Here is a 21,308-nt window from a genome sequence, read left to right as displayed (position 1 = left end):
CCTAAAAAAGGGGGTGGACAAAAGTATTGGCACTGTTTGAAAAATCATGTGATGCTTCTCTAATTCGTGTAATTAACAGCACCTGTAACTTACCTGTGGCACCTAACAGGTGTTGGCAATAACTAATTCACACTTGCAGCCAGTTAACATGGATTAAAGTTTACTCAACCTGTGTCCTTGTGTGTACCACATTGAGCATGGAGAAAAGAAAGAAGACCAAAGAACTGTCTGAGGACTTGAGAAACCAAATTGTGAGGAAGCATGAGCAATCTCAAGGCTACAAGTCCATCTCCAAAGACCTGAATGTTCCTGTGTCTTCCGTGCGCAGTGTCATCAAGAAGTTTAAAGCCCATGGCACTGTGGCTAACCTCCCTAGATGTGGACGGAAAAGAAAAATTTATGAGAGATTTCAACGCAAGATTGTGCGGATGGTGGATAAAGAACCTCGACTAACATCCAAACAAGTTCAAGCTGTCTTGCAGTCCGAGTGTACAACAGTGTCAACCCGTACTATCCGTCGGCGTCTGAATGAAAAGGGACTGTATGGTAGGATACCCAGGAAGACCCCACTTCTTACCCTGAGACATAAAAAGCCAGGCTGGAGTTTGCCAAAACGTACCTGAGAAAGCCTAAAACGTTTTGGAAGAATGTTCTCTGGTCAGATGAGACAAAAGTAGAGCTTTTTGGGAAAAAGCATCAACATAGAGTGTACAGGAAAAAAAAGAGGCATTCAAAGAAAAGAACACGGTCCCTACAGTCAAACATGGCGGAGGTTCCCTGATGTTTTGGGGTTGCTTTGGTGCCTCTGGCACTGGACTGCTTGACCGTGTGCATGGCATTATGAAGTCTGAAGACTACCAACAAATTTTGCAGCATAATGTAGGGCCCAGTGTGAGAAAGCTGGGTCTCCCTCAGAGGTCATGGGTCTTCCACAGGACAATGACCCAAAACACACTTCCAAAAGCACTATAAAATGGTTTGAGCGAAAGCACTGGAGACGTCTAAGGTGGCCAGCAATGAGTCCAGACCTGAATCCCATAGAACACCTGTGGAGAGATCTCAAAATGGCCGTTTGTAGAAGGCACCCTTCAAATATCAGGGACCTGGAGCAGTTTGCCAAAGAAGAATGGTCTACAATTCCAGCAGAGCATTGTAAGAAACTCATTGATGGTTACCGGAAGCGGTTGTTCGCAGTTATTTTGGCTAAAGGTTGTGCAACCAAGTATTAGGCTGAGGGTGCCAATACTTTTGTCTGGCCCATTTTTGGAGTTTTGTGTGAAATGATCAATGATTTGATTTTTGCTTCATTCTCTTTTGTGTTTTTTCCTTGCAAGCAAATTAAATGAAGATAATACCAAAGAATTTGTGATTGCAATCATTTTCAGGAAGAAACTGAGTATTATCTGACAGAATTGCAGGGGTGCCAATACTTTTGGCCACCACTGTATATGATCAGGCTTACCATCTTTATGTGTGGGATCAACCCTTTTGTCTCTTTAGGCCATGTGCACATGTTGAGTATTTGGTGAGATTTTTACCTCAGTATTTGGAAGCCAAATAAAATAAGAAGGCAGAAAGTTCAGCAACTTACCTTCAGTGTGTTGAGGCTCAAATGCTCTTGGGACGAATGTAGAATGCTAAACATGTCCAGACGTGCTTACCAGCTTATGTGAGAGTGGTCTGTTGTGACATATTTCTATTTTAATGATAGAAGTGAGCTTCTGTTAGGTGGATTTCTCCAGCAGGTTACAAAATTTCTCATTTTAAAGCTTTAGTGTTTTCATTGGGCTTTGATAAGATTCTAGCTGAACAGGTAGAGGAATTGCCCCATTGACAAAACTGATCAGAATTTGTATCCAGCCTGTGGAGCTTAAGACCTGTCACCGGGTCAAAAGTGGCCAGTTTTTGCTCTTATTTTATTGCTACTGTTTCCCTAAGTATTCTGGTTTTGTATTCTTAAATCCACGATACACTTCTAGAAAAATGGGCCTTTATATTTTGCGCTACTTTATATTGTCCTTATCAAGGGAGCATTGCTCACAGGTTAATAATATAGAGCAGCCTTTATCCACGTCACCTTGGTAAAGACCATACAAATTAGCACTAAAGGACCAAATCTCTTTAACTGTATGGTGGACTTAAAAAAAAATTACAAAACAAAAAAAAAAACCCAAACAGAATGTTTAGGGGAACAGTAAGAATAATATAAGTGCAAAAACTGGCCACTTTTGACTTGGTGACAGGTCCTCTTTAAGGACATTTTACTGGTGGATTGCAGGATAGCCAGTTTCTGAATAATCCGATGAGTTGATGGACAGATATTGTGAAGTACTGTGAATGTATGATATATCTCCAGTATTGGGCGCTTGCTGCCAGGTAAGCTGCTCAGAGGAGAAGATTTAAAGAAAAAACAGAAAATGCTTCTCCAGGCAACCATGTTTGTTGGTATGAATGCAAGTAATGATTTGTGTAGAAGTGCCACCTCGGGTTGGAGCTGGTCATGTTGTTGGGGTGTTCTGCGAGTACACTTTTTCGTTCACCTTTCAATAAATCCTTAAAAACGCTAGGCTGCAGCGTGTGCTTCTCCTACAACTGTGGCTATTAGTCAAGGAACAGAGATAAGATTGAGAAAGAAGCCTGCTGTCAGTGCTAAGCTGAGACCAAGTACGTCAATTCCATTTTTTTCTTCAAAGAATAATGGAGTGTTTATTCTGTTTTTGAATTTTAAGATTGTCCTGATGAGATCCATACAATTAGGAGGAGATCAGTATGATCTAGAAACATATCAACATAATGAGTCAAGAAAATTATTCTTTGAAGAAATAGATTTTATTGATGCACCCGGACAACAAGCATTTCTCCAGCTCATCGCTTCTTTTTGCCTTAGGCCACGGCCCCACTATCAGTATTTGGTCAGTATTTTTTCTCAGCAGTGGGAGCCAAAACCAGGAGTGGGTGATAAATGCAGAATTGGTGACTTGTTTCTGTTATACCTTTTCTCTGATTGTTCCTCTCCTGGTTTTGGCTCCCACTCCTGAGAAAAAATACTGACTGAATACTGATAGTGGGGCCGTGGCCTAATGTTTCTCATAGGAGGATCAGAGTCTGATGTAGTCTGATATAAATTAATCTGGAGGACACTTTGACTTAATTCTCAGGGAAGAAGCATTACCTGAGATTATAAAAAGCTAATTATTTATTTTTACATTTTTCATTGTTCATACTATTTTTAATATGAAATAACCAGAGATTCCCAGCCAGTATTCCCATGCAAGTACGTGACAGGGTTAAAGCAGTGTAATAATTGCAATCTGATGAGGGCAAGCACATTTATCTTTGGCCTCATTCAGACATCTGTGTTGCACATCTGTCTTCTATCTGTGTTTTTCACCCATCATAATCTATGCTACTATTTACACATCCATGGGTTTTTGGACTGTATGTCCGTGCAAAAATCACGGAGGTACAGTTGTGCTCAAAAGTTTACATACCCCGGCAGAATTTTTCCTTTCTTGGCCTTGTTTCAGAGAATATTAATGATAACAAAAAAACTTTTTCTCCACTCATGGTTATTGGTTGGGTGGAGCCATTTATTGTCAAACTACTGTGTTTTCTCTTTTTAAATCTTATTGACAGCCAAAAACATCCAAATGACCCTGATCAAAAGTTCACATACCCTGGTGATTTTGGCCTGATAACATGCACAGAATTTGACACAAATGGGTTTGAATGGCGACTAAAGGTAACATCCTCACCTGTGACCTGTTTGTTTGTAATCAGTGTGTGTGCATAAAAGCTGAGTGAGTTTCTGGGATGCAGACAGACTCTTGCATCTTTCATCCAGCCACTGACGTTTCTGGATTGTGAGTCTTGGGGAAAGCAAAAGAATTGTCAACGGATCTATGGGAAAAGGTAGTTGAACTGTATAGCACAGAAAAGGGATACAAAAAAATATCCAAGGAATTGATAATGCCAGTCAGCAGCATTCTGGCTGTGATTAAATTGAACTTTTTGGCCACAACCATAAACGTTACGCTTGGAGAGAGGTCAACAAGGCCTATGATGAAAGGAACACCATTCTTACAGTAAAGCACGGACGTGAATCACTGATGTTTTGGGGATGTCTGAGCTACAAAGACACAGGAAACTTGGTAAAAGTTGAAGGAAGGATGAATGCAGCACATTATCAGCAAATGCTGGAGGCAAATTTGCGCTCATCAGCCTGGAAGCTGTGCATGGGACGTGCTTAGACGTTCCAACATGACAAAGATCCAAAACACAAGGCCAAGTCGACCTGTCATTGGCTACAGCAGAACAAAGTAAAGGTTCTGGAGTGACCATCTCAGTCTCCTGACCTCAATATCAGTGAGCCACTCTTTAGACATCTCAAGCGCGCAGTTCATACAAGACTGCCCAGGAATTTACAGGAACTGGAGGCTTTCTGCCAAGAAGAATGGGCAGCTTTACCATCTGAGAAAATAAAGAACCTCATCCACAACTACCACAAAAGACTTCAAGCTGTCATTGATGTTAGAGGGGGCAATAGACAGTATGTGAACTTTTGAACAGGGTCATATGTTTTTGGTTGTCATTAAAATCACAGTAGTTTGACAATAAATGGCTTCACCCAACCAATTACCATGAGTGGAGAAAAAGTTTTTTTGTTATCATTCATATTCTCTGAAACAAGGCTAAGAAAGGAAAAATTGGATATCTGTTTTTTTATCCAGCAGCATGGATGAAAAGTAGCACTACAAGTCTATAGGTCTGTGAAAATGTTGGATTTGGACAGCACATGGATGACATCAGTGTACAATCCGAGTACTGTCCGTGAGGAACATTGTACTGGATAGGAGAAGCTTTGTCATTGATTTATTTATCCATACGTGAAAATCACTGTTGATATACGGACCAAACATTGATGACATCAGTACCATTTTTTTTGCGTGTGTGAGAAACACTGACATCTGAATTGGGCCTTGTAGTGTTCATAGACCCCTTATGAGGACAAAGGCCACAAATAAGCTTGTAAGGAGAGAATGTATCTTGTTTTGACTTTGTCATTTGTTAAGTTAATTTAATTAAGTGAAGCAAATAAATGGCCATATTCATCCCATCTTGACCTCCTATGTGAGGCCTGCATCACCTGCTTCTGGACCAGAACTGGATTAAAGCTGTTGCCATTGGATGCAGTCAAATTAAGCCTTTTAATTTACATTTACAAAGAATGGGAGTACTAAGCCAATGTAAAATATTTAATCTTTACTAATTACATAATTGAATAAAATACACAATAAAATCATTAAAAAAAAACAAGCACGTCAAACAAAAAAGGGGGACCACACTGACACCCCTATAATATGTAACAATTATTCATCTCTATCTTATGAGTATGATGTAAATATATCCAATTCCCATGTGGGTACAACAAAAATGTATATCACCAAACAGATGGTTTAGGTCTATGCAGTATAATCAAAATTAAACCTTTACCCAGAACAAAATACCGCACTTAGAGTTTTTTTGGATTGTAAGTGTAAATGAGCCGTATGCATGCAACCATATAGTAGTAGACTAAGTCCTGCCAAGGGGTATTACCCATTAGTGGGTTCAAACGGTTACAACATGTAGCTCAGTGTGCTATATTAGAAAAGTAATAGGTCCATATAAATATTCTGCACTATTCCTTTTCTAATATAACACACTGAGCCACATGTTGTAACTATTTGAACCCACTAATGGGTTTTGTAATATTGTACTGTCAAAGTCAGCTTTTAATATCCTACATAGTTTGGTGTCATCAGCAAAGACTGACACTTAACTCTCAATCCCATCCACAAGGTCATTAATGGAAAGATTAAAAAGAATCGGTCCTAGCAAACATACCTGCGGCACTCCACTCCGGACTATATCCCATCTAGAGAATGTACCATTTATGACGACTTTGTTTCCTGTCGTTTAGCCAGTTCCTTACTCATCTACATATAGTTGCCCCAAGTCCTTGCTTCTGTAGCTTCAGTATAAGACTGTTATGTTGTAACGTATCAAATGCCTTTGCAAAGTCCAGATAAATCACATCAGCTGTATTACCAACATCCAGATTTGCACTTACCTCCTCATAGAAGCCCAACATGTTGGTTAGACACGAGTTCATGACTTACAGTATCTTTCATGAGTTGAGAAATATACGTCATTCCTGGTATGTGAAGAGGTGCCCAAGTACGGTTCCAACCCGTAGGTAATATAGTAGGTAAAACTTGGCATTCAAAAGGTTTTAGTGAAGCAAAACTAATTTATTAGGCAATTTTTATGGTTAACGTTTCGGTCTGACATTTGGACCTTCAGCAGAACTGATTGCCACTAGGTGTCAGAGAAGTGAACTGCTTGTAGTAGCGCTTGGAGCTGCAACGCTCGTTGCCTAGTAATGGCACTTCCATGAATCCATGCTGGTTGTCCGTTATTATGTTACTAGCTATTGAACCCGTTCTATGCCCGGGTGGCGAGCATTTTTATTGGTATATGGTCTACCATGCTGGTATGTGCTGACCCCTTCTGGTATTTGTGCTGCCCCCATCCTGTCCCCACCATCCTATCCTGGTCTGCATGGCACCCCTCACCCCCAATCCTGGTATGCTTGGCACCCCTCACCCCCAATCCTGGTCTGCATGGCACCCCTCACCCCCAATCCTGGTATGCATGGCACCCCTCACCCCCAATCCTGGTATGCATGGCACCCCTCATCCCCAATCCTGGTATGCATGGCACCCCTCATCCCCAGTCCTGGTATGCATGGCACCCCTCGTCCCCAATCCTGGTATGCATGGCACCCCTCGTCCCCAATCTTGGTATGCATGGCACCCCTCGTCCCCAATCCTGGTATGCATGGCACCCCTCGTCCCCAATCCTGGTATGCATGGCACCCCTCGTCCCCAATCCTGGTATGCATGGCACCCCTCGTCTCCAATCCTGGTATGCATGGCACCCCTCGTCCCCAATCCTGGTATGCATGGCTCCCTCATCCCCAATCCTGGTATGCATGGCTCCCTCATCCCCAATCCTGGTATACATGATACCCCTCATCACCAATCCTGCTATGCATGGCACCCCTCATCCCCAATCCTGATATGCATGGCACCCCTCATGCCCAATCCTGGTATGCATGGCACCCCTCATCCCCAATCCTGGTATGCATGGCACCCCTCATCCCCAATCCTGGTATGCATGGCACCCCTCATCCCCAATCCTGCTATGCATGGCACCCCTCATCCCCAATCCTGGTATGCTTGGCTCCCTCACCCCCATTCTGGTATGCATGGCACTCCTCATCCCTATCCTGGTATGCATGGGCCCCTCATCCCCAATCCTGGTGTACATGGTACCCCTCATCCCTATCCTGGCATACATGGTACCCCTCATCCCTATCCTGGCATACATGGTACCCCTAATCCTGGTATGCTTGGCACCCCTTATCCCTATTCTGGTATGTATGGTACCCCTCATCCTGGTGTGCATGGCACCCCTCATCCCAATTCTGGTATGTATGGCCTCCTCATTCCGGAAACCTGGTATGCATGGCACCCAATCCCTCATCCTAGTATGCATGGTACCCCTCATCCCTATTCTGGTATGCATGATACCCCCATCCTGGTATGCCTGGCACCCCATCCCTCATCCTGGTATGTATGGTACCCCACATTCCTTTCCTGGTATGTATGGTACCCCTCATCCCTATTCTGGTATGCATGGCACCCCACATTCCTTTCCTGGTATGTATGGTACCCCTCATCCCTATTCTGGTATGTATGGCACCCCTCAGCCCCCAATCCTGGTATTCATGGCACCCCTCAGCCCCCAATCCTGGTATGCATGGTCCCCTCACACCCCAATCCTGTTATGTGTGGCCCCCTCACCCTCCAATCCTGGTATGCATGGTCCCCACACCCCCCAATCCTAGTATGTGTGGTACCCCTCATCCCCCAATCCTGGTATGCATGGTCCCCTCACCCCCGCAATCCTGGTATGCGTGGTATCCCTCACCCCCCCAAATCCTGGTAAGCATGGTCCCCTCACACCCCAATCCTGGTATGTGTGGTACCCCTCATCCTGGTATGCATGATCCCCTCACCCCACAATCCTTGTATGTGTGGCCCCCTCACCCTCCAATCCTGGTATGTGTGGCCCCCTCATCCCTTTCACACTGTACACACATACAAAAAAATAAGCCGTTATACTCACCTTTCTTCTCTGTGCTCCAGCGCTGCTGCGTCCTGTTCTGCCCGAGGCCGGGGGAGGAGTGCAGTGCCGGAGCACCGCGCTGTCTGGCGCCATTTTGCTGAAGACACACTGCAAATGTGTCTTCAGTAAAATGGCGCCGGATAGCGCTATGCGCATGCGCCGATCCGACGCCTCACTCCTGCCCCGGTCTCCGGCAAAGAGAGGCGCCGCGGCAACGCTCCTCCCGGTCAGGTAAGTATGTACGTATGGCGCCGGAGGTCGTAGTATGCGTTCAGTGTCTACGCACACCGCAATCTCCGGCGCCATACACTCCTCTTACCTGTAACGGCTGAATGCGTGATTCTGTCTGGAGCCAGACTGAGCGTCACGCATGCGCAGTCTATCGAGGCTTCAGACAGAGACACGCATCCCCGGTTATATTATAGATTCTCTGCAATATATTTCTGCAGGTTGTCTATTATAATGCCCTCAAAGACTTTGCACACTACTGATGTCAGACTTACTGGACAGTAGTTGCGTGGATCCACCTTCTTACCTTACTTAAATATCAGTACCATGTCAGCCATCCTCTAATCCTGTGGCATCAACCCTGTTGCAAGAGAGTCTAAGAAAATGAGATACATCGGTCTGTCAATTAGTGAGCTCAATTCCCTCAATATCCGTGGATGAATGCCACCTGGCCCAGAGGATTTGTCAGTATTTTTTTCAAATTAGGACCAGTCTCTGATGTTATATATATAAAAAAAATCTGATTTATAGCCATATCAATCCAGCTAGTCAAATATTTATTACCCTTTTAGGGTAATTAATTTAATAGACATCAGACCTGAGCATGTATCATCCAGTTTGAAGGCCATCATCTACCTCTGACAGCAGCAGTGGAGCTGAGCTACAGCTGCTGCTGTTAACCTGCTACAGTGTGCGCAGTGCTAATGCGCCCCCAGCCTATTGCTGTGAGTCACTGGATACTTAAACCTCCCCCACCCAGTGGGAGGTGCCTGAACAACACTTTCTTCCAGTGTGCTCTGTGCAACTGAGTTGCCAGGTCCTGTCCTGTATCTTGTCTGTTTCCGCCACCCTGGGGGCTGAGTACGCAGGCCCGTTTCCTGTATCTGTGACTTCTAGTCTTTTCCGCCACCCTGGGGGCTGTATGCCCAGGCTCGTTCCTGTATCTCGTTCCAGTGTCCGTTCCTGTCTAAACTGTGTCCTAGCCCGTTACCTGTTTGTCTCTATGTCCGATCCCTCCCTTTTCCTGCAGTGTCTGAACCAGTACCTAACTCCTACTCGTCTCTTTACTTCTGTTTGTGAGTTTTGTGTCCACTCGCTACTTCATAGCAAGTACCTTGTGTGTATCTGGTTCTGCTTGTCCCATTTCCCTGCCTCCGTATCTACCTCCTGTGTTCTAGCTATATTCCTGTGTTTCCCAGTCTGTTCCATGTGACCAGAGCCCTGTCCTGTCTGCCTGCACCTGTGCCTCTGCTCTGCTCCGCTTGCCCTCCGCACCTGCGGCTCTGCTCCTGTCCGCTTGTCCTCCGCACCTGTGGCTCTGCTCTGCTCCGCTTGTCCTCCGCACCTGTGGCTCTGCTCTGCTCCGCTTGTCCTCCGCACCTGCGGCTCTGCTCCGCTTGTCCTCCGCACCTGCGGCTCTGCTTCGCTTGTCCTCCGCACCTGCGGCTCTGCTTCGCTTGTCCTCCTCACCTGCGGCTCTGCTCTGCTTGTCCTCCGCACCTGCGACTCTGCTCTGCTCCGCTTGTCCTCCGCACCTGCTGCTCTGCTCCGCTTGTCCTCCGCACCTGCGGCTCTGCTCAGCTCTGCTCCGCTTGTCCTCCGCACCTGCGGTTCTGTTCCTGTATCCCAATCTGTACTGGTCCCTATCCAGCCTGTTTTCCTACCTGCCAGTACCGGCCTGTCTGTATACTAGCCGTGCCTGCCAGTACCGGCCCGTCTGTATACTAGCCATGCCTGCCAGTACCCGCCCGTCAGTATACCAGCCGTGCCTGCCAGTACCCGCCATTCTGCATACCAGCCGTGCCTGCCAGTACCCGCCTGTCTGCATACCAGCCAAACCTGCCCGTTCCTGCATTCCCTGGTGTGGGTCAACCGCTGTGACCGGGGTCTGACCTGGAGTAGCACCTGGGCCACCTCCCACGTCCCTCCTCGGATCACGGAGTCGATTAAGCCACCTTGTGTTCGTGGTCGGATCTGGCGAGGCCCCTAGTCACGCCCCTCCAGGCACTCTTCGGTTCGTGGCCCAGTGGGACCACTAACCATGCTCACGCCAGTCAGTCCGGGCGTGAGCGTAACAATATGTGAATGAGGCCTAAGAGTGGGTAAGGGAAATAACACCGTCATTTGTCATAAGTAATTTAATATGATGAGCTTCATTCTTCCAGCATTATTGCCTTAAATTGCATAAATATAGTTTATACACTAACTCAATATTATTTGTTTCTGTACAGATCATGTAGAAGAAAAGGCCAGTAACCAGAATACTGAAGAAAAGACTTTGGATCCAGCTCCAAGAAAGCAGGGATGGCCTAAAGGGTTAAAGAGAGGGCCTTCTAAAAGAAGGCATAGTGTGGACAGGAAGTCTGGATTTAAACTCAACTTGTACACTCCCCCAGAGACACCAATGGAATCAGACTATCAGGCTCAGATTGAAAACACCAAAGTTGAAGATGAAGAAGAGAGGGATACACATCAGGACAATGTTGTGCAGGCCACTGAAGAAATTCAAACTCATGCTGAAGGAACTTCTGTGCTAGAGCTATCAAGTCCATGTAGCACCAATCTGGAAAAGGCAGAGGAAGAAGAGGAAAAGAAAGATGACAATCTTAAACTCGAAGAAATTGAAAAGAATAAGATAGATGAGACTGAGAAGAGAAAAGATGTTGGTTTAAACGAAGAAGAGAAAAATGTGCAAGAAGAAATAAAGAACTTAGACAAGATGTTGGAAAATGTGAAAAACTCTGTACCCAAGCAAGTCAGTGAGCGTGCACCTGCAGATGATGAGGTAGAAGATGAAGACCACCAGTCTCCTAATGAAGATCATGATGCTGATGATGAAGATGAGAGCCATCTTGATATTTCACAAAAAGAGGTACCTGAACATCCTTTTGAGGAGTCTTTAGAGGATAAGGAGAGTTTTTTAGAAGTGAGTATGGCAAATAATACATCTCAACCTGATATTTTAAGCAGCAGCTGTGATGAAATAATTGAAGGAAAGCAACCCGTACAGCATGCAAATGAACAGGTAACTGAACCAGAAGAGCAAGCCATTGTTTCATGTGAAACACACCAAGTGGGTCTAGTTTCAGAGCTAACTGGTAATGCTGAGGATGGACTAGACAATGACTCAGAAACTGCACAAGCTGTTCAGTCTCTAACCCGTGAATCTGAGGAGCAAGAGGAGGCCTTTAGAAACTGTTCTGAAACACAAGAAGCATGTCATAATCTACATAGTTATGGCCAGAGCTCATCAGCTGTTGCTACAGAAGATGGTCATCAGTCTGACCATGGTAGCCCAGTGTCCTCAAATAATTCACATCCCAGTCAGGCAGTCCAGTCTGCAAACAGCCCTAGTGCACCCCCTATGGAAAGTAATTATGCTCAAATCAGCCCAAAGCTGACAGCAATTTCTATAACTTCTTTACCAAATATTGAAACTAGCCCCATGATGGATGTATCATCTGTGTCTGATCATTCACAGCAAGTTGTGGATAGTGGGTTCAGTGATTTGGGTAGTATTGAGAGTACCACAGAGAACTATGATAACCCAAACAGCTATGATTCTAGCATTGCATCTGGCACCTTACCCTCTCAAAATAGCTGTTCATTCAGTGGAGGTATGACATCAACTAACTTGACTAAAAGTTGTGCTATAACGCAACAAATATCTACTATGAACAATAGTTGCAGCATGATTGGGTCTCCACCTCCGCAGCCACCTTGCAATGTCAAGTCCCCACAAGCCTGTGCAGTAGAGAGACCCCCAAGTGGTGGTCGTCAACAACAACAGCAGCAGCTTGCCCCATGTGGAATGGCAGGCACAAGTTTTGCTTTGCCGGACATACCTGAAACTGCAGGTGGTGGACTTGGAGGGCTGTATGAAAGAATAGGACAAGGAGATTTTGTGTCAGGACACTATCCTCAACCCTCTGCTACTTTCAGCCTTGCAAAACTTCAACAGCTGACAAACACTTTAATGGATCACTCACTGCCTTATAGCCATGCTCAGGCTGTAACATCCTATGCAAATAGTGCCTCTCTTACTTCTCCACTAAGCAACATGGTGCAGCTTACCCAGTCACCACATTCTGTTACTTCACAATCTCAAAACACAATGACTCCTGCAAACCTCACTCCACCACCAATGAATTTGCCACCGACTCTCCTTCAGCGTACCATTTCCAGTGGCCAAATGGGAATTTCACACAGCCAAAGGCTTCAGACACAGATAGGAGGCAAACCTCATATGTCTATGCGGACCAAAGTATCTGCATTGCCTCCAGGAGCACCTTCTGGGCCCCATCCCTCACAAATGTATGGTCATGCTCCTCCTCCACAGACCGTGACCATGCAACCTCCCTCCCGGTCTCTCACCATGCAGCGGGGAATGAATATGGGTGTCAACCTAATGCCAGCTCCTACTTACAATGTGAACCCAGTAAATACTCTAAATGCCATGAGTGGTTATCGAGTTTCTCAGTCGATGATGAACAGTGGGTACCACAGCAATCATGGCTACATGAACCAGAACCCTCAGTATCCAATGCAAATGAGCATGATGGGTAGCCAGCCTTATGCGCAGCAGTCAATGCAGACTAGCCCTCACAGCAACATGATGTACTCCAGCCCTGGGCATCATGGTTATATGAATACAGCAATGCCCAAACAGTCAATCAATGGATCATATATGAGGCGGTGAGTTGATCTTGCAGATATCCACATCCTACACCTTCTCTCTATCTGTGCAGCAGCTGCAAAATGGAATCTACACATTGGAATCAAATGCAGACTTACAGAGGTCACTGAAGAAAACAGACTCTGTGTCTTATTGACTCATGTTTTTTCTCCAATTCAGCCTCTCATTAATTTTGTACTAGTTTAATATTTATATCTGTTTACCTTAATTTATTTCATGTCCAATTTCACTAAATCCAAGTATGTTTTTCATGTTTTCTCTCTCATTTCATAAACCATCTTACTTTATTGACCACCTTCATCCAATGGGAATTTATTATTTTCGTTTGGGAATACTTTCTTTTATTAAAAGTTTTCTATGTGTTTAGGAACTAACAATTTTCCATAACCATGTCTTTTCCACACTGGTTATAACCAAGCACACTTCCTTAAGGCCATTGACATTCTCTAAGTGACCTTTTGAATTCATTTATCAATGTTTAATTCTTTAATGATATATTATTCCGAGCTGAATAATCTAGAAATGAGAAATCATACTGAAATTTTCCAAGTTGTTTTCCACCTTTTAAAGCTGGTCTTTATAAGGAGAACTAGTATTTTCCCCACATTGTCTCAAGGGCATTGCACTCAGACAGCTAGAGTCTGCTGTACATTGATCAGGGGTAAACACCCCAAAACGGGTTGCTTTTTTGATTCAAGGCTTGTTAAGGGTCGGTACTCCTCGATGGTACTTGCAAGATAGCTTATTTTGTTCTGCAAGAGAGCTAATTTGCATATACCTTCGTTAGTCAAATCAGGTGGTAAACTTTTTTTAAATCTGTGTACCTTTTTCCTTAAGGTAACGATACATATTAGATAATAGTTTTCCAAACTCATTGATTTCGGCAGAATTGACTTACTAATGTGTATGTGTGTCTTCTAACCGTATCAGGCATTATGTTCCTGTGGGATAGGCATCTGGTAGCAATCAATTTTTATTTCCTCATTGGAGGAATAAGTTACTGTCAAGTGATTCTTGGTCAACAGCTATTTTAAAGTGTATGGCCATTTTTTTTGTTTACAGTAGAAACAGTGTAAATTTTTTTTTAGGGAGAGTATTAACTTTTCTAGGTGTTTCCTAGACAATATTTCCCAAACCTCACTCTTCACAGGCCCATAACAGATCATGTTTCCTGGATTTCCTTAGTATTGTACAGGTGATGAAATTATTATCAAGGCATGAGAAATTGCTGCAGGTTCTGTCATCTGTGCGATGTTAAGCAAATCCTGAAAACATGATCTGTTGGGGGCCGTGATGACTGGAGTTTGGGAAATACTGATAGTGTCTTAATTAGGTCCCTACTTTGTACAACACAATTGCTTTTGGTATTTTGCTGCCAACAGCAACTTGCAGGAACAAGAATAATTTAATAGATTTAGTGCCTCTGTGTAAAGCAGTGCGGCTGTGTTTGCAGTTCTCAAACTGGTACAGCTTAGGTTGAAATTCTATACAGTGGCATGTAAACGTTTGGGCACCCCTGGTCAAAATTACTGTTATTGTGAACAGTTAAGCAAGTTCAAGATGAAAGGCCTATATATATTGTGTATATTGTCATTTTCTGCATTTTAAAAATTACAAAAAGGAAAATGGGCTAACACAAAAGTTTGGACACCCTTGGAGATTTGTGTGCTCAGATAACTTTTACCAAGGTTTTAGACCTTAATTAGCCTGTGTAGGGGTCTAACTCACTTGGGTGCGACAGGAGGAAAACAGGAGGCTTGTTCCTTTAAAAGTTCATGTGGGTTTATTGCTTCATAAACCCAGAAGCCAAACAGAAAAGCAAATAGCCTTTAGATCAAGCAAAGTAAATGTCCTTAGCAGGTCTCTGCTCACTCAGGCCTGTGTGGCACACAGGCTGGGATAGCGACCAGTATCCTGGCTTGGTCTGAAGACAAACATACACAGGAGGCCTTCTCCCTCCAAACACTCAGACCATGTGCCAAACAACAGCCTCCATTATAGGATGTTAACCACACCCAGAGGTGAGGTATATGGGTTCCAAGACCCACCCAACTCTCAAACTACCCGTAACCCGGTCCCAGGTGCAACAAACGATCCTCTTAGTGCTTAAGTGCACTAAAGAAACACTCTGGGTTACATCACAGAGACCAGCCATCTCTGTGACACATACCTCCCATTGACTATGCGACCATTAGCCACCTTACACCTGTTAGGGTTATGGCTTGTTAACTATCATCGTTAGGAAAGGCCAGGTGATGCAGATTTCCCAGCTTTATAAAAATCCAGCCTTTTCTAAATTTGTGCCAAAAAACAGCAGCCATGGGTTCTTCTAAGCTGCTGCCTAGCACTCTGAAAATAAAAATGGTGGAGGCCCACAAAGCAGGAGAAGACTATAAGAAGATAGGAAAGTGTTTTCAAATTGCCATTTCCTCAGTTCGAAATGTAATTAAGAAATGGTATTTAACAAGAACAGTGGAGGTCAAGATAAGGTCTGGAAGACCAAGCAAAATTTCAATGAGAGCTGCTTGAGAGGCGAATCAGAACCCCCACTTGACTGCAAAAGACTTTCAGAAACATTTAGCAGACTCTGGAGCTGAGGTACATTGTTTTACTGTTCAGAGACACCTGCACAAATATGGCCTTCATGGAAGAGTCATCAGAAGAAAACCTCTCCTGCATCCTCACCATAAAATTCAGCTTCAGAAGTATGCAAAAGAACACCGAAACAAGTTCTGTGGACTGATAGATTAAAATAGAACTCTTTGGCCACAATGATCAAAGGTATGTGTATAGAAAAAAGGGCACAGAATTTCAGGAAAAGAACATCTCGCCAACCATTAAGTGTGGGGGTGGATCATTCATACTTTGGGGTTGTGTTGAAGCCAATGGCACAGGGAACATTTCACGGGCAGAGGGAAGAATGCATTCAATGAAATCTCAACAAATTCTTGATGCAAACATAACACCATCTGTGAAAAAAGCTGAAGTTGAAAAGAAGATGGCTTCTACAAATGGATAATGATCCTAAACACACATCAAAATCCACAATAGACTACATCAAAAGGCGCAAGCTGAAGGTTTTACACTGGCCCTCACAGTCCCCTGATCTGAACATCATTGAAAATCTGTAGCTAGACCTCAAAATAGCAGTGCATGCAAGACGACCCAGGAATCTCACAGAACTGGAAGAATTTTCCAAGGAAGAATGGATGCAAATTCCTCAAACAAGAATTGAAAGACTTGTCTGGCTACAAAAAGCATTTACAAGCTATGATATTTTCAAAAGGGAGTGCTACTAGGTACTAACCATGCAGGGTGCCAAAACTTTTGCATCTCCCCATTTTCCTTTTTGTAATTTTTAAAATGTAAAAGATGAAAATATGTATATATTTTGCCTAAAATCCAAAGGAAACATGTCATCTTTAACTTTAGGCCTTTTAGAGATCATTCCATTTTCAACTTGCTTAACTGTTCACAATAACAGTAATTTTTACTAGGGGTGCCCAAACATTTACATGCCACTGTAAGTAGCTCTCTTCAGAGTAGTGATGTTAGAGCTTCTTACATTACAGTTAATATAAGTAGCTCTCTGTCAATGGATGTAACCTAGTTTGCATGTCCTAGTTACCAAGAGCCATTCATGACAACAAAATATTTATTATAAAGTGCTCACTTTTTATAGTCCTTATTATATGTTTCCCAACCCTTCTGAGCAACTGATTAATCCAACTCCTTGCTTGAGGGTGAATTGTAATTAGGATCATGTTAAAGTTGGAAGAGACTAGAGCAAAGGTCCTTCTCTTTCACTATCCTGACAATTTTCCCACTCCTTGTAAAAATGCCATGAAGACATGTGTAAAGTGTTGATATTTAAAAAAAAAAAAAAGTCTGAACTGATTTAAAGACCAGCATAAGTATGTATACAGATGTCTCTTACTACCGTATAATATCTGAACATGCTCTCTAGTGTTTTGCTTCCTTTACCCAGTTTTTCTTATTTGCGGTTACTTTTGAAATATGTTTTATGGTTTGCTGTCTTGCCTCTTGGTAGCGCACTCTTGGCTGTTGAAGCCTAAAATGTATTAACCAGTCACATTTGTCCCCCATTGTGGTCCAGTGGATCTTGTATCACAAAAGAAAACCACACTTTTCCCATCTACATTTTATTTTGTTTCAGTTGTTTGCTGGAAGTAAGCCTTACTAAGCATGCTGCTTCTCTCCTTGGTGTGCGAGCTTTTATAAGTAGTCTTCTATGTCCTGTGCTAAACTGTAAAGCTGTTTGTTATGATTTTGTTTCCTGATTTTGGTCAGCCTTGATTGAAGGATAAAGAAGAAAAAAATAAATATATTTTTATTAACTATAAAAACTGTACAAAACATTAAAATGTGTTTTTCTTAAGGTCCTTTTGGCCAGTCAGAGGGCTCACATTGTATATTTTCACGCATTCACTATAATTATAACTCTACTTTTAATCTTTGTAGGACATAAAAAAAAGTTTATTTTAAAGGGAAAAAAAAAACACAAAATAGAGCAAATCACAAAGGATATTGGAAATGCAAAACTCAGAATTGTTTGCTGAGGATTTTGAAATGGACTTATGATTAAATAACACTTGGTGGTTAATTGCTATTTTATGATATTGCCTTTCAGACCCTTTTGCACTACAAAGGTTTCTTCCAACCTGTAGAGTTTTATATCTTTGTAACGTATTAAAGATATTTTTTAATTAAAAGTGGAAAAGGAATGTAAAAATCTCATACTCCGGTCATCCTTCTAAGGCAACACAATAGCACCTGTTGTAATCATGTACTAATATATAATAAAAGCCACAAAAACATATGGAAGTAAGGAGTAAAGAAACGTGTGAAACAAATCACAATATGTTAAACCTTGAGAGTAGTAAAAGGAAGTACTTTGAGGACTGTTTTATACCTCCTTGGTATTCTCTCAAGCAGCTTCATCAGGTATCACCTGCAATGACTTTCCATCAGTCTTGAAGAAGTTCCCAGAGGTGCTGAGCGTTCCATCTGTGGTCCAACTCATCCCAAACTATCTCACTTAGATTGAAGTCAGGTGATTGTGGAGGCCATGCCATCTGGTGCAACACTCCATCTCTCTCCTTCTTGGTCACATAGCCTGGAGGTGTTTTGGGTCATTGTCCTGTGGCAACACAAATGACAGTCCCACTAGGTGCAAACCAGATGGGATGGCATGTCGTTGTAGAATGATGTGGCAACCAAGCTGGGTAAGCGCAAGCTTTGAATTTGGAATAAATCAACAACAGTATCACCAGGAAAGCATCCCACACCATCACACTTTACCCTCCATGCTTCACAATTTGCAAAACTACTTGCTCACTCATTCTGCATATCACAAAGACATGCCGGTTGGAACATAATCTTTGTTTTGCTATGCCCAAAGAAATCACTTCTTGTTTGCGGTCCTCAATAGTGGCTTCTTTTCAGCAATTTTACCAACAAGGCCTGCTTATTGCTGTTTTTTTTTCTGGATAATTAATGTTGAGATGTGTCTGCTACTCGATATCAGTACATCATTTATGTTGCTGTTACCTGATGTGTTGTCATATTTGCGGTGTTTGAGGCTGCTAAATCTGATTAACGTATCCTCTGTAGCAGAGATGACTCTTGGTCTTCCTTGGCCTTCCTGTGGTAAGTTTTATTATAGTGATTGATGGTTTTCATGACTGAGCTTGAGGATACCTTTGAGGTTTTAGCTTTTTTCCAGTTTCACTGACCTTAATGTTTTAAAGTACTGATTTGCTGTTATTTCTTTTTACTTAGTTGAGTGGTTCTTGCCATATTTTGGCTTACAACAGTTGTGGAATAGGGCTCAGTACTGGATGGAGCTGTGTACCACCACTTGCTCTACAAAATATACTTTAAGGACCTTGATCCACAAATGACGAAGCATGCCTTTTTATTTATAAGTCATTCTGGGTGACTACCTGATGCTAGCGAGAATGACAAGGATGTGTCAAGCTGTCATGAATGTAAAATGAGGGTACTTTCAGGACTCTAAGGTTTAACACTTTCTTGTTTGTTTCACACTTCTTTCTATACTCCTTGTTTCCATATGTGTTTCTTCATAGTTTTGCTGTTTTCAGTCTGAATCTACAATGTGAATATTCAACTAAGAGCAAAGAAAATCTTTGCTCAAACAGGTGTGTCCAGACTTTTGACTGGTACTATATACATAATATCATGTATATGTAATAAAGTCCTCAACATTGAAATTGCAGCACCAAGAATGAAAAGTCGTGGAATATGGAAATCACAGGATGGATAAATAATGATATGCAAATGATGAAAAGTTGGATCAAAATTTTCAAAATATCTGATTTTGTTCAGTACCCAGTATGAACACCATTCATTGAAATCCCAGCATTTACACTCCTTGACTAGTATCACTGAGGTTATTAATGGGTGTCTGAGGAATGTTCTGCCATGCTAAATGCATCTGGACATCAAATCTGCTTCTGGCAGCGATCTTTACTATTGCCAACCAATGACATCCCAGAGGTGCTCTATGGGAGACAAGCCTGAAGACTCTCCACGACATGGTATCACATTTAAGCCTCGCAGGCTGCTCACAGACTTAGCAACATGAGGACTGGCATTGTTGTGTCCAAAACCTGCTCCTGGGACACTTTGGGGGAATGGTCCTACCGCTGGTTCCACGCCCAAATCCGTTTAACATTGAGCTGTTTGTGTATTTGGAATGAAGACTAGAGTAGCCTTGCTACCGTACATTATACCAGCCACATTGCTTTATGTCACCCATACATTATGGCATCATAATCGCAGGAGTCAGACCGGTGTTACGTTCCCTCATGAAAACCTATTCATGGTGTTGCCTTCAAAATCCCCAGACCAATCTCTGGTTACCATTGTGTCCAAAACAAAAATTGGAACCACAGATGTAGAGGATAGATCCACATTTCTGTCTTACTCTACACTTTAACAGTGTAAAATACAGGCCGGTTTACTGTCTCCTCTATTTCCAATTCAGTTGCTGGATGGCGACGCACATTTGTTGCCAGTGACGCAGGGCAGTTATATGGCAGGAAAGCCTATCAGCCAACCATATGATATATGGTCCGTAATCCCTATATAACTAGAAAAACCGACATATGATCCATTTTGGAAAGAGGAGATTAAGTGTGAGGGAAAACCATCCCTAATTATAACTACAATCTCTGCCCACTTATCAGTAGCCCAAAATGACAGAGGGATTTTGTGTCATAAAATATATAAACTTTATTAGACAATATTTATAAAATTGTACATATACAATAAATAAGATTGAAAAATATGAAAAAGAGGGGAAAGGGGTTTGAAAAGAGAGGACAGCTATAAAGCAGGATAAGATTCAAAAGATCCTGCAAAGAGACTACATCCCTAGTCAGCATTAATTATATATCTGGTGTAAATATGAATAGCCAGCTAGGTAATACAAAATAAGGAAATCCTAGCAAAGACCAAATCAGTCCATGTATCAAAAATCTATGACATGAAAGGACAGAGAGAAATAATCAGTTCAAGATAGATACTATAAAAAATGCTCGTGTCATCAAGGTAACAACTCTATAAGGTGAATCATTTGCGATAAGAGATCTATATATTTGTAAAGTTTCAATTACCTTGGGTCATGTTTGATGTGGTCAGAAGCGGCACAGACTGAAATGCTGGGGATGTGAAGCAGCCTCGACGCGCGTTTCACCTGGAATGGCTTCGTCAGTTATATGGCAGCCCTGCTTTGGTCTTCTTGTGCTGGTAAGCTAGGGAGCCATGGGATTAATTCCTGGTGTCTTTCTGACAGACAAAGATGAAGTTGCCCTCTATTTAAATGCCTGATCCTCTAACGCCCACTATCTCTGTCTGGTGCCACCTGCTCATTTGTTTCCTGTTGAATTCCTGTTGTCTGACTGCAGCCTGTTTCCTGACCGTTCTTTATTGTTGATTTTATAAATTTGCTGCTCTCTTGTTTATGACCGGCCTACCTTTACTGCTCTTGCCTCTGGTTCTTTGCTTCAGTGAGCAGCCCTTCTGTGGGAGCAATATAGTGGACCCTGTTGCAAGACCAGGTCCCTGTACAGGGGTTAAAGGGCGAAGGCCAGGGTGCATCTGG

At 42.9% G+C, this 21,308-nt stretch overlaps 1 protein-coding gene across 2 annotated transcripts in view; it reads left to right on the top strand.

The window, feature by feature from the left end:
• KAT6B (lysine acetyltransferase 6B) overlaps positions 1-20,318 on the top strand; it is a 218,649-nt gene extending 198,331 nt beyond the window's left edge. For both annotated transcript variants that reach the window (XM_073686072.1, XM_073686073.1), the window contains exon 17: positions 10,695-20,318. In XM_073686072.1, coding sequence (XP_073542173.1) covers positions 10,695-13,162 — 2,468 coding nt within the window. In that variant the 3' untranslated portion in view covers positions 13,163-20,318. The remainder of the gene's footprint in view (positions 1-10,694) is intronic.
• Positions 20,319-21,308: the final 990 nt, after the last annotated feature.

This window comes from Phyllobates terribilis, unplaced genomic scaffold (genome assembly GCF_046119375.1).
Source record: "Phyllobates terribilis strain yellow unplaced genomic scaffold, ASM4611937v1 Scaffold_5__5_contigs__length_657084704, whole genome shotgun sequence".
Taxonomy (NCBI): domain Eukaryota; kingdom Metazoa; phylum Chordata; class Amphibia; order Anura; family Dendrobatidae; genus Phyllobates; species Phyllobates terribilis.
The sequence above is the reverse complement of the archived record's forward strand: the minus strand, read 5'-3'. Positions and strand labels throughout refer to the sequence as shown.